Source organism: Ambystoma mexicanum, chromosome 6q, assembly GCF_040938575.1.
Source record: "Ambystoma mexicanum isolate Mex_15411 chromosome 6q, UKY_AmexF1_1, whole genome shotgun sequence".
Lineage (NCBI taxonomy): Eukaryota > Metazoa > Chordata > Amphibia > Caudata > Ambystomatidae > Ambystoma > Ambystoma mexicanum.
In genome coordinates, this window is record NC_090937.1 from 974,216,487 (window position 1) to 974,234,091 (window position 17,605).

The window sequence follows — 17,605 nt, forward strand, 5'->3', positions numbered from 1 at the left end:
AAATACATTATGGAATGACTACGTGTTGTAGCTGGTTCAGGGTGGCAATCAGGGTGGCAATAGGAACTACACAAATACGGGCTCTTCGCTTTTGTAGAGTTAATGTTGCCAATGTTCACTATCTGTAAACAAACACATTTCTTCAGGCACTAGCAGTAGCTACCATTAAATAAAATAATGTGCAGGATATGAGATTGATTAGCAAGGGTGTGGGGGAATAAGGGGCCTTTATGCAGGGCCCAGAGACATGGCCCAAAAGTAGAGAAGAGTGCATGATGCTTTCAAGTGGTTATCAGATTTTGCTTCTATTTGCGTAGCAACCTTCCTGGCCAGCAAGAGTGCATGGAATGCATCCTCATCTCTGCTTCCAGTGCAGTTGGATTCCAAGCTTTGCTTGAACAAGTGTGGACAACATTGATATTTCACAGCTAACCATGTTAGCAAGGTAGCATACATTCTTGCATGGCCACGAAGAAGTAGGCTGTCAACATTCAGTTGTAGATTTAGTAATTTGGGTAGAAGTCTATTTTTGTTTGTTTGTTTATTTATTTATTTATTTATTGTGCGCGCCGGACCCTGAGGTAGCAGGGTGCATGAGACAAGGAGATTTACAGCTTGGTTACAGAAGTTACAAGTTACAGAACATGGAATAAAAGCAATAAATACTTGGCTCCACAGGGTGAGACAAGTACAAGTGCAGACAATGCGCAGACAAGCAGTCAACATATGACTAGCGTATACATAATAACAGGTCAGTCTATATCAGGTGCAATGTATGTGGAAGTACGTAGGGAGAGTGCTGGTTTATATAGCATTCTCAGTGAGCCATTTTATTGTGTTCTTTCTGAAGTTGTTGAACGTTTGGTCAGATCTAAGTGCATCAGGTAGGGCGTTCCACATTTGAGCTGCCTTGGCTGGGAAACTGGATCCTCCAATAGTGGTTAGCTTAAATCTGGGCACTAGGAGGCAGTTAGGACTGGCTGTTCTAGTGAGTCTAGTAGGATTTTTTCCATTAAATCGTTCTGTTAGGTAGCTGGGGGCTTTATTATTTAGGCATTTGTGGATGAGGGAGGCAAATTTAGGGGCTGATTCATGGAACAAACGTGCGCCGAAAATCCCAGCGCAAGCAGGCGCAAGCGTGAGAAAGCAAGCGTACGCGCGCGATTCAAGGAAAGCGCTGCGTTACTTTCCCACTGGTTGTGCGCCAAATCCGTGCATGGCGCACGCTGGCACACACGTCGCCAAACAGCGTGCGGTCAGCGCACAGCGAAAGCGCACAAAGCGCAGCGCACACAACGAAAGTAGGCGGAACAGGGGGCGTAACATGCGGAATGGGGAATAACGCGTGAAGAAGAAAGCGTAACGGGGGAAGTAATGCTGGGAAGTACACAGAATGCCCACATGCACGCGAACCACATGTATTCATGGAATCGAATAGGGCAAACCCGCGCACGGGCAAAGACACGCACAGGCCTAAACACGTCCGCCACACAAAGGCAGGTGGTAGGTCCCTGCGCATTACAAAAGTGTGCACAAATAAAAAGCACGCATATACTGAGTGGGCTACGTGTATTCCTGTGGTTCGCGTGAAGTTTTACACGCAAAAGGGCCCTGTGCGAGTGGGGTACGTGTATTCCTGGGGTTCGCGGGAAGTTTTACACGCGAAAGGGCCCTGTGCGAGTGGGGTACGTGTATTCCTGGGGTTTGCGTGAAGTTTTACTTGCGAAAGGGCCCTGTGCGAGTGGGGTACGTGTATTCCTGGGGTACGCAGGAAGTTTTACACATGAAAGGGCCCTGTGCGAGAGGGGTACGTGTATTCCTGGGGTTCGCGGGAAGTTTTACACACGAAAGGGCAATGCCTGTGCGCGATACGTTACAGACGCGCTTACGCGCTAAGGGCCTTTGGTCCAATGAAATCGCGTACGTGTTCTGACGCGCTTACGCGCTAAGGGCCTTTCCTCGAATTACACGCTGATGTGCAATTTTTTCACGTGCCAAATCACTCCGTATCAAGCTGGTCACGCGGCCACACACGGAAGGCCACGCTCCTGCCCTGAAGGCCATTTTCCTGCCCCCCAGAGCCCCGAGCACGCTCCCACCTGCAATCTGCTGCTGCCTGACTGCCTGCTGCCCATGTGCCCTGCCATTTGCTGCCTGCACGTCAGCCAGGGGTGCAGTTGCTGTGACCACCCCTGCTGGAACTGAAGACTCCCGACTGGGATTCCATCGCTCCACAGCCCAGCCCCAGGATCCAGTTGCCCACCCACTCCTGCCTCTCATGTCCAGCAGAACACCATCGGGCAGCACTGGCAACCCCCAGCCAGAGAGGCAGAGGGGCACCAGCTTCAGTGCCAGGAAGTTGGTGTCCTGGTGGAGCAAGTCCTGGGGCAGTATGATGCCCTCTTTGGAGGTTTGCGTGGCGACAATGAAGGACCGACCAGGATCTGGATGGACATCGTGACTGCCATCAATGTGGAGGGGGTGGCAGCCCGCGACTTACATCATGTCAAGAAGCGCTGGGAGGACTTCAGGTCCAGGACCCTCAACAAGGTCCGGCGCCTCGCAAAGGCAGCGGATGCCGAGGGGCGCCGGGGCCAGCTGTCGGACCACCAAATGAGGGTCCTGGAACGCATATGCCCAGCGCTCTACGTCCAGATCCTTGAGAGGCAGACCCGTCTGGAGTCGAGCGGTAAGTGTACATGCAGAGTGATTGGACGCTGTGCGTGTCGTGGTGTGCCAGTAGTGTGCAGGTTGCACATGTGTTTTTATAGGGCCATGTAGGAATGTGTATGAACATGGGCGTGAGGCTGCCCACATGTGTGTCCTCTCATGTGTGAGACACATTGATGGTGTATGTGTTGTTAAGCATGCTGGACAAATGCAGGTGTGGGAGCACACATGTTTGAATTTCTGTGTATGTACATTGGCAAGGTTGTGGCATGGATGGTGGTTCACAATGCATGTATCTGCACTGTGTACATGTGCATGTGTGTGTACTTGACAAGTGTGCAACTGTGATGCAACATGGATGCATGTGACACTGATATGTAGAAGGCTGAATGGCAGATCTGACATGTATGGCGATCTCATCACTGAAACAGTTGGACGAGATGTAGACATGCATGTAAGTGTGGTGGCGTGTGTGCATGTCTACTGCACTCCCTGTGTTTCATGTGATGTCTGGCTCACCTTTGGATGCTCATGCTGTTGTATGTGTATGGATGGTGCTGGCTGTTGTGATATGGCTGTGGAATTGCTCATGTGTGTGCGTTGAAATGACATGTGTGTTGGGGATTGTGATGCCATGTCTGAAGTTTGACACTGCCACTCATGTGCAACTGTCATGTGTGTTTCAGTCCATTGTACAGTGCCCTGATGCTTGTGTCCTATCGCTCCCTGTCTGCAGCGTCAACTAATGAAGAGGGCGGAGAGGGTGCTGTGGAGCACAGCGGCAGTGATCGCACCACCAGCCGGAGACGCAAGGCCCGGCTCCCCTCCCAGGTTGTCATCTCGTCAGGGAGTGAGGAGTCCGGTGCCGCATCCCAGGCCGCAGCTGCCGAGGGTAGGTCCAAGAGAAGGAGGTCGGAGTTGGACTCCTCGGCAGCAGAAGGGGCAGCTGAGACCCAACAGGGTCCGACGGAGGAAGATGGCACAGAGTCATCGAGGTTAGTGGGGGGTTTGGTGGAGGAGGAGGCCGTGCACGGGACAGACACAGGGTCTGGAGGTGGGGATTCCACTGGTGCTAGTGGTGCAGTGCAGGGGCAGGGACAGGAGGCAGCACAGGCCACCGCGGAGGTGCCTGTGTGTAATCCTGTCCCCGATCCTGTGACTGCATCATCCTGCACCAGCAGGGATGCCTACGTCCAGACCCGTTTTCAGGGAGGGGATCCGCTTACAACAACTGGCCTTCCTCTCCCTGCGGACGTGGCTATCCGGGACCGGGTTGAGCCTGTCCTGAGTGGGATGGCGTTGCGTCAACGGGGCATGCAAGATGACCTGCAGTGTTTTCGTGAGGACACTGCATGTCATCTCGAATGCCTCATTCACCGCGTAGACCTACTGGGACAGCTCACCAGGGCCGGATTCCTCAGGTTGCTGGACCTTGTTCCGACCCCCTCCTCACCTGAACCCCCTATGAGCCAGTCGTCCTCCATGCCATCTTCCCACCCATATATCACCTGGGTACCCTGTGGAGCTCCCTCTGACCCTGCGGCCAGGCTGGTGGAGGACACATCCCTGCCACAGTCAGGAGTCGGACGTCCAGCAGGGGTGGCAACAATAACAACTGCACCCCAGCCAGAGGAGGATGTGCAGGCAGCAAGAGCCAGGGCACAGGCAGAGGCACAGCAGCAACAAGGTGGGAGCCATAATGGCTCGGGGCCTTCAACATCGGAGGGGCAGGCATCGGCCAGAGGGCAGGAGGACCCAGGACTGGAAGTGTCTTCCGTGTGGCAGCGGTTAGGCTATGCTATAGATGCGGAGCGGCAGCGGGCAGAAGAGGCACGGCTCACGATGGTCACAGCGGAGAACTCCATTCGTAGGGCTCCGAGGTGGGCCGAGTGCCTCGAGGCAATTCGCAGGGACCTGGAGGTCCAGATGTCATCATCCCTGCGAACCCTCGGGGCCATGGAAGAGGACCGCCTCTGGGACATCGAGCAGGAGTTTGATGATGCCCTGGCCTGGGACATCCAAAAGTGAGCCGTCGGACTAGCCCGCTGCCCTTGTAAATAGTTTTTAGAGTTAGGTTTCCTTTTCGTTTTCCTTTTATTTGTGGTCAATGGACAATGGCACACAAATTTGTATATAGTTATATTTTTAGGTAGTTTGTTAGGTAGGTTTCATTTGTTTGGTTGGGATCATGGACCCTTTACATCCTTGGACAATGGATTGTATATAGTTTCATCATGTATTCATTTTTTTTTTTTTTTGCATTATGGACATGGATCAATGGATTTATTTTTTCCGGACAATGGATTGTAAATAGTTGGACTATGGATTGATTTCTCCTTTTTTTATTATGAACATGAAGCAATGGAGATTTTTTTTTTACATTTCCTTTGGATTTGCGTTGTTGGAGGGTGACTTTGGACTGTTTTTCTTTCTAATTTATTTGGATCGGTTATCATTTTCATTCAATCATCTTTTTAACATGCTTTTCATTTCATGTTTCATATTTTGGTATGCTTTCATTTCATTTTTGATTTTATGTACATAATACATTTTCATTTTTTAGTTCCATGTGTGGGATTCGCTCATTGGGTTGATGCATGTGAAAATGTGGGTTTACACAAGCAATGCCAACCAGTGTATGTGTGTGACGGACATGTGTTGATGTACATAGTTGACTTTTGGTTTGTGTCATGAGATCGGCATTTCACTGCTGGGGGGAGGAGGTGGAGGGGGACATGAGTGGGGGCCTGCTGGCAGGTGCCCTGCACTGCTGGGGGGTGGGAGTGCAGGGGGACATGAGTGGGGGCCTGCTGGCAGGCGCCCTGCACTGCTGGGGGGTGGGGGTCCAGGGGGACATGAGTGGCACATGAGTGGGGGCCTGCTGGCAGGTGCCCTGCACTGCTGGGGGGTGGGGTGCAGGGGGACATGAGTGGGACATGAGTGGGGGCCTGCTGGCAGGTGCCCTGCACTGCTGGGGGGTGGGGTGCAGGGGGAAATGAGTGGGACATGAGTGGGGGCCTGCTGGCAGGTGCTCTGCACTGCTGGGGGTTGGGGGTGCAGGGGGACATGAGTGGGACATGAGTGGGGGCCTGCTGGCAGGTGCCCTGCACTGCTGAGGGGGTGGGGGTTCAGGGGCCATGAGTGGGACATGAGTGGGGGCCTGCTGGCAGGTGCCCTGCACTGCTGGGGGGTGGGGGTGCAGGGGGAGATGAGTGGGACATGAGTGGGACATGAGTGGGGGCCTGCTGGCAGGTTCCCTGCACTGCTGGGGGGTGGGGGTGCAGGGGGACATATTTGGGACATGAGTGGGGGCCTGCTGGCAGGTGCCCTGCACTGCTGGGGGGTGGGAGTGCAGGGGGACATGAGTGGGGGCCTGCTGGCAGGCGCCCTGCACTGCTGGGGGGTGGGGGTGCAGGGGGACATGAGTGGCACATGAGTGGGGGCCTGCTGGCAGGTGCCCTGCACTGCTGGGGGGTGGGGTGCAGGGGGACATGAGTGGGACATGAGTGGGGGCCTGCTGGCAGGTGCCCTGCACTGCTGGGGGGTGGGGTGCAGGGGGAGATGAGTGGGACATGAGTGGGGGCCTGCTGGCAGGTGCTCTGCACTGCTGGGGGTTGGGGGTGCAGAGGGACATGAGTGGGACATGAGTGGGGGCCTGCTGGCAGGTGCCCTGCACTGCTGAGGGGGTGGGGGTGCAGGGGCCATGAGTGGGACATGAGTGGGGGCCTGCTGGCAGGTGCCCTGCACTGCTGGGGGGTGGGGGTGCAGGGGGAGATGAGTGGGACATGAGTGGGACATGAGTGGGGGCCTGCTGGCAGGTTCCCTGCACTGCTGGGGGGTGGGGGTGCAGGGGGACATATTTGGGACATGAGTGGGGGCCTGCTGGCAGGTGCCCTGCACTGCTGGGGGGTGGGGGTGCAGGGGGACATGAGTGGGGGCCTGCTGGCAGGTGCCCTGCACTGCTGGGGGGTGGGGGTGCAGGGGGACATGAGTGGGACATGAGTGGGGGCCTGCTGGCAGGTGCCCTGCACTGCTGGGGGGTCGGGGTGCAGGGGGACATGAGTGGGACATGAGTGGGGGCCTGCTGGCAGGTGCCCTGCACTGCTGGGGGGTGGGGGTACAGGGGGACATGAGTTGGTGATCAGTAGTGCAAGCTGACACGTGGCTTGCCTGGGGGGCATGCCCATGGTGGAAGGGCTGACATGACCAGGGGTGCCGGGTAGTCCCCTGTGGTGTGGGCTGCCTGCAGGGGCCGTGGAGGGTGTAGAGGGAACACCTGGAAGGACCCACACTGCCAATTCACGTGTAGGACTCCCCGCGCACCCCCGAAATACACGTACCCTGCTGAAATCGCATGTGAAACTTCATGCGCACCCCAAAATACACGTAGCCTGCTGAAATCGTGTGTGAAACCTCCCGCGCACCCCCGAAATACACGTACCCTGCTGAAATCGTGTGTGAAACTTCCCGTGCACCCCTGAAATACACATAGCCTGCTGAAATTGTGTGTGAAACTTCCCACGCACCCCCGAAATACACGTACCCTGCTGAAATTGCATGTGAAACTTCCCGCGCACCCCCGAAATACACATACCCTGCTGAAGTCGCGTGTGAAACTTCCCACGCACCCCCGAAATACACGTACCCTGCTGAAATTGCATGTGAAACTTCCCGCGCACCCTCGAAATACACGTACCCTGCTGAAATCGCATGTGAAACTTCCCGCGCACCCCCGAAATACAGGTACCCCACTCGCACAGGGCCAATCACGTGTGAAACTTCCCACGAACCCCTGTAATGCATGTACCCCGCTTGCCGTGCTGGTACAGGGTTAGCACAGCCCTTTGCTCTGGATTGGGGATTTTGATGGCTTTTCCCTGCGCGAGGGGCGTTTTTGGGGGCGTAACTGCCGCTGCTGCAGGGTCGCAGCACCACTATGCGCCACGGCTGGTTTTGGTAGCTAAAATCCATGAATACGCTGTGCGCGGAAATGGATTTTAGCGCACCCGGCTGGCGCAGAGGTCAGAACCCGGATTTGCGGACGCCAAGGAGATGGTTCCCCTCAAGGAAGTTCTGAATTTGGGTGTAAGCTACCTTGTCTAGTATTTGTAGTAAGAAAGGCACCATGGTGATAGGTGTGTAGTTTGTGGGAATGTTGGAGTCCAGTGTTTGTTTTTTCAGAAGGGGGAGTACCCAGGATTCCTTTAGGTTGCGTGGAATGGTACCTGTAGTAAAGGAGGCATTGATAAGTTTTGTGATGAAGTTGTTCAGGGCATTGGTCGCCTTTGCAATTAGATGGTTTAAAAGCCAGAATAGTTTTCTCCACCTCGATCACTGAGACCTTAGAGAAACGGAATTGGGTAAGTCCTTTAGGTTTAGGTATAGGGGTTTTGTCCAAGGGAGTTTGGGTTTGGGCTGGTAATGAGGCTTTCTTTAGGGCGATTTTAGTTTGGAGATTAGACACTTTGTTGGTTAGTGCCAGCTGTATGTCTGTGCACCAGGTTTTATCTTTGATGGAGTCATCCTGTACTGCGATAGGAGTTTCCAGTTCTTTTAGGATGGAGAAGAGCTCCTTCATGCTGGAATTGGCTTGGGAAATCCTATTATTATACGTTTCTTGTTTGGCTAGGATGATATCCATTTTGTATTGCGTAGAGATGTTGACTAGATTGGTTTTGTTTCCAGCAGTAGGATGTAGGTTCCATACCGTTTCACATTTTGATTAGAAGATAGACAGGTGTCGTACTGAACACGCAAGGAAAGAAGGAAGACAGGAGAAAAGAATGGTGGACAAAATCAACGAAAATGGACTGAGGGGACAGTGGGAGAAGCAGAGAACACAGAAATGCAAATTATAAAACAGGAACTGCTTGGTAAACATGAGAGAGGCAGTCATGGAGGCGCAGGGAGAGTAGGAAAGGCTGAGTGGAAAGGGGAAATACAGGGAGGACACGGACTGCGAAACAGCGAGAAAGGGGAAGGGAAGGGAATGTATGCATCAAAAGCAGGACCTGCAGGAGAGAGGTGAGCGTGAAAAGCATTATTTACACCAGCAGGACATCCGAGTACAGGGCAAGCAGGACAGTGGCAACGAGATTTGGCCGGCGATCGTTCCGATGGAATGATACTTCCTGGCTCAGGAACGTCGATTGGATCCTCACAGTATTTAAAAGTCATATAATTGCTCTTGCTGGGGGCTTAAAGGCTGAGATTAATTTTTCCAGCAAACACAACGTATTTCATAGCCACTCTTTATCTGCTGTGCACACATTGATTCAAACAGACACACAATTGACTATTATTTTTTTTTTGGAGTTAATTGAACATCCACCTATGGTTTAACAAAACCGTGCAGACACAAAAATGCAAAAATACATAAACATAAAAGTACGCTGACAATATAAAACATAATCTTACTGACAAGTCAGCCCCCAATCAGAGAACAGAGACTCCACGGCATCTCACATCCTTAATATCACAAGGAGGTTCTTGAACAATAACACATTCTAAGTCATAACATGGCATCATTTGCTCTACAAGAGCCAAGTAACAATCCCACCCATGACAGCAAAATAGCATGCTTCAGCTCCATGCTTGGACAGGCCAATTAGACTTTTACTGGGAATTTCCACATGAGAACCGCAAAATGTACACAATCATTCCCTCTGTGGTAATATGCAGCATGACCACAGGACAACTAATGATCTAAAATGATTACAGAGGATGAGCATAAACGTGCACCATACAGATTATTTGGGAATATACCCCATATCTCTAAATGCCTGCTTTAGATGGTTTCCATGCGCAGTGTGATATGTATTTTTAAATCAAAGCACTAGAAGCGTATTGCTGCTTTCTCCCTGCACCAGTCAAGTCCTGAATCGAGCTTTAAAAGTATTCAGTACTTCCATTTGTGAATACAATGTTCTGATTGGAAATCAAATTGCATTTCCAGGCCCTTAAGAAACCTCCAAAGGTTATCAGATTTCTCAAAAAATACATCCTTCAAGAGACACATTATTGACTCCCAGCCTGCAAGCTATCTTTGACAAAATCTTCAATAAACAATAGAAAACAAGCAGTGTAGTCCTAACTCTAATGGAATTATTTGGTTAGGCATATATTGCAAACCAGTGGAACTAAAACCTACCTAGGTTACTAAATCTTGTTGACAAGCAATTTTTTGGTTCACATAACGATGTCGGTCTGACCGCTCCAGAGAAAACGTTCATTCGAGATGGAACATTAGTCATTGTGTTGGGCATTACATTTGTCTAAAGCCAGGGTGAGCTAAATTGTTTTTTTCTTTTTTTATGGTTTTCAAGAAAAATGCTGCACCAAGATTAAATCACAGATATGCATAATCCCGAATGATGACAAATTGTTCACATCCACTGACCAAGATTATTTTTAAATATTCCCCAAACATATGGTTTTGGTCTTTTAGTAATTTGCATTAAGGTCTTTACCAAAACAGTTCTCCAGGGTCCCATCAAGAGGCACTTTAGACATACGAGAGTTTGGCCCAGGGGGACTATGCCACCCACAAATGTCAAGCTAGAAATATAACCAGATACAAACTTTGGTGGAAAGGAAAATCAGCCATGTAAACATTGAATAGCTAGTGGGCCAACAAGGACCTCTTCTTCCGGTCTGATCTGTGATGATCATACCTGACAGGGAGCACCTCTAATCCAATCTCACTACAGTCCAAGTACAAAAGAAACTTTCTGAACCAATGGGAGTGAGTAGTCACCTAGAGATGCCCCAAACCTCCAAGGTTTTGATCTATTGGCGCAATAGAAGGCTGTGTCGCGGTTGACAAAATATATCTGCAACATGATAGTCAACTTCCCCACTTCCATCTCAACTAGCAAGGCCAGTAGTCACCTATTGGGTAGTACTGATGAACCGGGGCAAAAGCCTGAGTGGGAGAGCAAGTACGCCATTAGCATTGTTATACAGAACTATCCTACCAATACTGTTACACTTTTAGCTGGCTAGGATCACGTGGTAGTGTTATACTAACCTATAGGCGAAGAGGACATATTCTTTAACAGAATTCTTTGAAACCAATATAGAGCGATCTTTGTGGATAGGGGCGTCATCCGGAGGAATTTCCACTTCACACAGCAGTTTACAGGAATTGGCCAAATCGAAAACCTACAACGAAATACGTGTGTTAAAAGTGTCAACGTATTAAACCACATCTACATCTTCCTTCCTATCCAGGAGCTTGTGAAGTACAGGTCACAAATAAAGTTGGACTATCGATAGTATGCAATAGCTTCATTGATTCCTGCACCCTCCAAGAAATGAAACTTTCAAATCAGACATGCATTGTTAAAATAAAAATCTCCCTTTGGAATGAAAGGATAAAAGAAACATAGATTGTAATAATGTTGCAGACCTTGCATTTTACATGCCATAATGCTTATAATGCGGATTAGATTTCATCACTTTACTATGTATTTAATCGGTTTTGTACAACATATGATTAATACAGTATTTACAAAATCTAAGATGGTTACCTTTTGTCCAGTTTTAAAGTTCTTTTTATTGATTTTAGCAAACAAAATTAAGCTGAGTTGACATCTTCCTCCCGAAACAACACTAGCATATGAGACAGAAATCATGGCTTGTTCAACATAATTACAACACTTCATGGGTGATTTTGTGTTGCAAACATTTGACATAGCCAACAGCCTCTTCTGGTCAGGGAAAAAAAATTACGTTACGCTTTTGGGGTGATCAACAGTATGCAATACATTTCTAGCAAAATGATAAGATACAAATGGCGGCATAGTGGGTCTGCAAACCATTAGCACTCCAGATGTTTTGGACAACAGCTACCATAAGCCCTTGCCAGCATAGTCAATGATAGGGAGTCACGGGAACTGTACTCCAAAGCAGCTGGAGAGCCGCAGGTTGCAGACCCCTATAGCCACTTGCAAAAACGCTGGACTGCAGCTGAGCGCAAGCAGTTTGTGCAAACATGGAGGGTTGACACCGCCTGCTTGCTCTTTGCCCAATCAAGTGCATCCAGGGGCGGACTGGCCTATAGGGAATTCTGGAGATTTCCCAGTGGGCCTCTGCACCCTGGGCCTCTTTTGTGTGGTATTTCCAAATTTTCACATAGGAAAAGCATTGGGCTTGCTGAAAATGTTTCATATGGGGCCACTTTGAAAATGATTTCCAGGGCCTCGTTTGGTCCCCAGTAATTATTTCCAGGACCCCTTTTGGTACCCAGTAATTATTTCCAGGGCTTCTTTTAGTTCCGCGTCCACCCCTGAGTGCATCGTTGCACAAGGTGTTCATAGCAATATACCTCCACCATGAGAATGCAGTCCATGCCCTAGACAGTAGACAGGTAAAGAAAATGCTGTGCAACGTTATACTTTATTGATCAAAATCGTACTATGCCTTATTTAAGGGGGGGCACAACAATGAGGCACAACCTCCCTCATCCTGTATGTCCATCTTCTCACCTGTCTCCCCTTCTGAAGTCTCCACCCTCCTCTCCAAAGCCCACCACACATCCGCCCCACCTGACCCTCTCCCTTCCCTTCTCATCCCTAAGATTTACCCTCTTCTTATCCTCTACCTCACCTCTTTCTTCAACATCTGTCTCTCCTTAGCAACCTTTCCCTCTGCTTTCAAGCATGCTACGATCATCCCAATTCTGAAGAAACCTTCTGCTGATCCCCTTCTCACCTCTAACTTCGACCTATCTTTCTTCTCCCATTCCTCTCCAAGCTTCTCGAGCGCCTTACCTACTCTCAGCTCTCATCCTTTGTCACTAATTTCTCTCTCCTACCACCCTCCCAATCTGGCTCCGTCCCAAACATTCTACTGAAACTGCTCTCACCTATATCCTTAACTCCCTCCTCTCTGCTCGCCATTCCAAGCAACATTTTATCCTTATTCTCCTCAATCTCTCTGCTGCCTTTGACACTGTCGATCATCCCCTCCTTCTCCACACTCTTTCCTCCTTTGGATTCAAAGGCTCTGTTCTCAACTGGTTATCCTCTTACCTCTCGTCCCGCTCCTTTTCTGTCTCCTGGTCTTTGCGGTCCTCTCCTACCCATCCTCTTGAATACGGCGTACCCAAAGGTTCGGTGCTTGGTCTTTTCCTCGTCTCTCTTTACACCTCCCTCCTTGCCCCTGTTATCTCCTCGTTTGGCATCTCCCACCATTTCTATGCCGACGACACTCAACTCTTTCTCTCTTTCTCAACTGACCTTCACAAAAAACTCTCTTCCTGCCTTACTGCCATAAAGAACTGGATGTCTTCCCGCTTTCTCTCTCTTAACACTGACAAGACCGAAGTCATATTCTTTCCCTCCAACTCTCTTCCCCCTTCTTCTCCTCCCCCATTCATTCACTTTCCTCCCTCTAATCTCCCTATCTCTCTCCATGCTCGTAATTTAGGTGTTCACTTTGACTCCTCTCTCTCCTTCTCCCAACATATTTCTCTCACTTCTCGCACCTGTCGCTACCACCTCTTCAATATTCGTAAAATCCGTCCCGCTTTCACCTTCCATGCTACCAAACTCTTAATCTCTTCCCTCATCTTCTCCTGCCTCTTCTACTGCTCATCCCTACTCTTTGGACTACCTACTTCTCATCTTGCCCCCCTCAAATCCATCTACCACTCTGCTGTTCGTACCCTCTGTCTCCTTACCTCCAGTGACTCCATCTTTACCTCCCTCTCTTACCTTGGCTGGCTTCCATTTCACTCCCAACTTAAATTTCACTTTCTCTGCCTTGTCTTCAAATCTCTCCATGGTCTCGCTCCCCCTTATCTCTCATCCCTTCTCTCTTTCTACTCCCCCTCCAGTTCCCTTCGGTCTGCTGACCATTTCCTTCTCACTGTACCTCCGTCCCCCTGTGCCTCCTCCCGTGTCCGCTCTTTCCAACTCCTAGCGCCTCTGCACTGGAACTCCCTTCCTCTTGCAATCCGCTCTACCCCCACCTTCACCTCATTCAGCACTTCCCTTAAATCTCTCCTCCTCCATTCTCCTCCTTGAAACCCCTTCCCCCTTCTGCATCCCCTCCCTCCTCATTCTTTCCCCTTGACTATCTCCCACCCCTCGCCTGGCCTCCCCACTCTCCCCCTTCCCCTTCCCTCCTCCTACGCATCACCACCCCTTCCCCCACTACCCAGTCCTACTCCTCTATTGTCCCTGTCCTCTTCAGTTAATTGCTCTTCTCACTGTTTTGTTGATTTATTCATATTGTAATTTTGCTTTCACCGTTATATTCTTTATGTTTTTATGTATTAAGTTGTTCCACTGTACAGCGTTTTGGTGTAAGGCAATCTATAAATCAATAAATACAAATACAAATACAAACAAGACATTACACAAATACATGTAAAACAGAGATAAATCATATCATCAGCAAAAATAAAAAATCCAAACAGAACACAGGGCCCTATAGCAGGTCCTGGGAAGAGGCAATGTTATTGTGCACATTAGGGGGAGGGGAAGCTCATAGCATAAGTATCACTTAAGTGCAACAGCCTAGCGTTGGGCAAGGCGCCCCTGCCTGGCTACGGTCATCTCCTCTGAGGAACGACTGCAAAATCAGTGTCACAGAACTCTTAATGGCAGCGTGCATGTCACATGGAAGACCACCGGTGGTCAGCTGGTCAGCCTTCAAACAGCAGCGCTCCGCTGCAGCGGGAGCTGCCACCTCAAGCACATAGAGTGCATTCTCCTGGGGAAGAAGTGCCGCGATAACTGTGTATAATTATTCCCTAGCTGTAATCTTGCCGCCTGGAGTTGTGCAAATGTAAAGTGACCCCTACTTTTGTTTCAACAGTCTCGAGGGGAAGAGCTTGGGCATAGTGCTTACTACCAGGATTTTGCATTTTCAAATCACTGTAATGTATCATGCTATCTTTACCCCTAACCTATTGGTATTAATTTGTATCATCTTCGAAACAATGAAAAGCTATGTGCACATGCTGGGATCACACAGTTCTCAGCAGATAGCTAGCTCCTTGAGTAATGTATATGATATCTACATAGCACTTTCTACCATGGCTTTACAGTTCCAATGCATTGTTGTGTCCTCAATTAAATAGTTTGGTTTGCACTGAAAATTAAGCAATGAAAGGCTGTGTACCTGCTGAGGCTATATGCAGGTTGCACGCACAGCTCAGCAGCAGGCACCTAGCTCACAGAGTTATCTCAACTACTAGGACGGCCTACACAGGCACAGCCAGACATTTTCAGATTTTCAGAAAGGTGATTTATTCTATTCCTTTGCAGATCGAACATAGGTGTGAAAAGGATTAGGACTAGACACTGGCCTATACCACCCCTGAGCCTTTTATAAAACAGCAAGTACCCAGTAGCGTCAGTGAAGATGATGCCAACCTTAGACATGCTAACAACCTACCTGAACTTTCCATTTTACAGCCACAGGAAGAATACATCTGTAAGATTATTTCCCAGAAACAAGTTCAGTTAGAGAGAAACGTGGATGACACAAAGAAAATGTAATGATAATGATAATGTCCTGTTTTTCTTATGTCGTCCTTGTGTATTTGAGCGCCCCGATGTCTGCGGGCTGCCGGCACATAAGAAATAAACAAATAAATCAAAAATCAAAAAATTGCTAATAGACCTGAGGTGCACAAAAAGTAAACAGGGTATATATATCGTTTTAAGAACAGGTTTGGCACATCAGAAAAGTAGAGAGAAAGTCATGTAAAGACTCAAACTAAAAAAAAACTTTCCTGGTAAAATTGTGACTGTATGCTACATCCTTCAGGAAGGAGTGGTGGGCAACCTAATGAGCATAATCTAAAAAAGAATGTGTGACAATGGCCCCTGTTTTAGCTCGAGTGCATTATGGATGGAGGTAGGGTGTCCCCAACCAGTCTTTTATGCAGATCCTCAGGGTGGTTTGGGCAGGTTCCCCTGGCAATATCTACCCAACACCCGGGCACAGGTGGCAGGGTGTAGTATTTAATTGTTTACACATTCAACCACATCTATGCTCCATGTTCCATCTCTGTGTTATTGTGCTGGAGGTTCATCTCAATGAAGTGTAATGAGAGCTTATTTCGGTGGCAACGAGGATGGGATTTTTCAAGAACGGCAGCCCACCGAGTAGCCATTCAACTACAGTGTCTTTAACTGATTGAACCTCGCATCGGGTGAATTGCAGTCTGATTGGATTATTGACTTTCCACTGCAGAAAGAGACGAATTTGAGAAAGGACGAAGCGTCATTCTACATAACCACAACACAGGAGTCGCCACTAGTAACCGATAAGTGAACTGGGTGTCCAGGCTGTCTCCAGATGAAAGCAAGTCACGCACAATGAAATGAAATGCAAGCCTGTGGAATAAGCTAAATTGCTCACTATTAAAGACAACCACAGAGCCGGAATGTAAATATCAGCAATGTTGACTTTAAAGCGAAGCGCAACAACGCAAGAGCACGCATGTAATGTAAAGCTAGGAAGCCATCACATGTATTCTTGTTCAGAGATTCCTTATGGACAGCATTACCAAGCACGATATGATATTTATTTAGGATTATAAAACACTGCACTTTGATATATAAGGCTGCGCATCATTCAAAGTAGCATTACCCACTTGAGCGAGGCAATTATGTTTTGGATTGCACCGAGTTCCATAGATGTGTTGAGGCAATGATGCAACGCGTTGATTAGAGGAAAGGACCTTTCAACATCCAGAAATGTGCAGCCATTTTGGTTTCCGGGGAAACTGATGTTATTGTTGCTACTTGAATGTTGAGAGTATAACGTATCCAGCTCATAGTTACATAAGGCATTGTAAGTTAAAAGTGAACGATACGTACAAACAATATTCATTGGCCGCATCACAAAGTAATTTCATTATCACATGAAAACATTGCAAGTTCAAAAGTGAATGGTACAACAAATTTACACCAGAAAAGTAAATGGCAAACCTCATGTGAGTGAAAGCAACAAACGACCACAGCCAATCTGAAATATATGCATTGCAAATATTACTAGGAAACAAACCACAACCACTATCAATCAATAAATACAAGTAAAAACGAGACAACATTTGGGCAGGAACAAATTAAGACAAAAGGTCCATAAACATACAATTGCAACCGCAATACCATTGCTCAAAATGTTAGCAGAAGTGATTTGGCAAGCACCAACAAATGACCAGTTGTTCAAGTACACCACCAGAAATTCGTAGCATTACATAAAAGAACATTGACTCTACAGTGCTCATTTCTTCAAGTAGTCTGAAGAAGGACATTTGTCAACTGCAATAATCTAACCATTAATAATACAAAGCATACCACCGTCAAATTATTTTCAAGATATAAAGGGTGAACCAACAGTGCCCTGGAAACGATGGAAGAAACGTTTTGATCATCAAATTTTTGCGGCTCATGGTCTGAATTTTTCTAATGAACGGAAGAAGTGCTTACTCATACACTGCCTAGAGAATTATGGGCAAGAACAGTTTGAGAATCTTTCAACTCTATCGATGAAGAAGTCGCAGGACCTACAGAGTGTGAGAAATGTATTAAAATGTTAAACTTGCATTATGAAAACACTGTGAGCATCATTCTTGAAAGATATCATTTTGGGAAGCATAAACAAGAAGCTGGTGAAGCAGTAGAACAATTCATTACGGCTCTACGCGGATTGGCTATTTCATGTGATTTTGGAAATACCTTAGATGAACGTCTTCGCAATCAATTTTTGCTAGAATGAAATAATGGCAAAGTAAGGGAAGCACTTTGGTCTAAAAGAAACCCATCCTTAGAGGAAGTTCTCAGAGTTGCAAAGTAGGTGGCACACACTAACAAATGTGTGAAAGAACTTGTAAAAAGAGTGGAATGTGAGAATAAGGAAGAAGAATTATCACAAGAACCAGAATTTTAACAGTTCAAGGAACGGAGTCTAC

The 17,605-nt window shown here is 48.2% G+C and overlaps 1 protein-coding gene across 1 annotated transcript in view; it reads right to left on the minus strand.

The window, feature by feature from the left end:
- The window catches only part of LOC138516394 (uncharacterized), a 746,393-nt gene that overhangs the window by 252,710 nt on the left and 476,078 nt on the right, over nt 1-17,605 (minus strand). Inside the window, exon 21 of the mRNA XM_069631475.1 lies at nt 10,700-10,833. Coding sequence (XP_069487576.1) covers nt 10,700-10,833 — 134 coding nt within the window. The remainder of the gene's footprint in view (nt 1-10,699; nt 10,834-17,605) is intronic.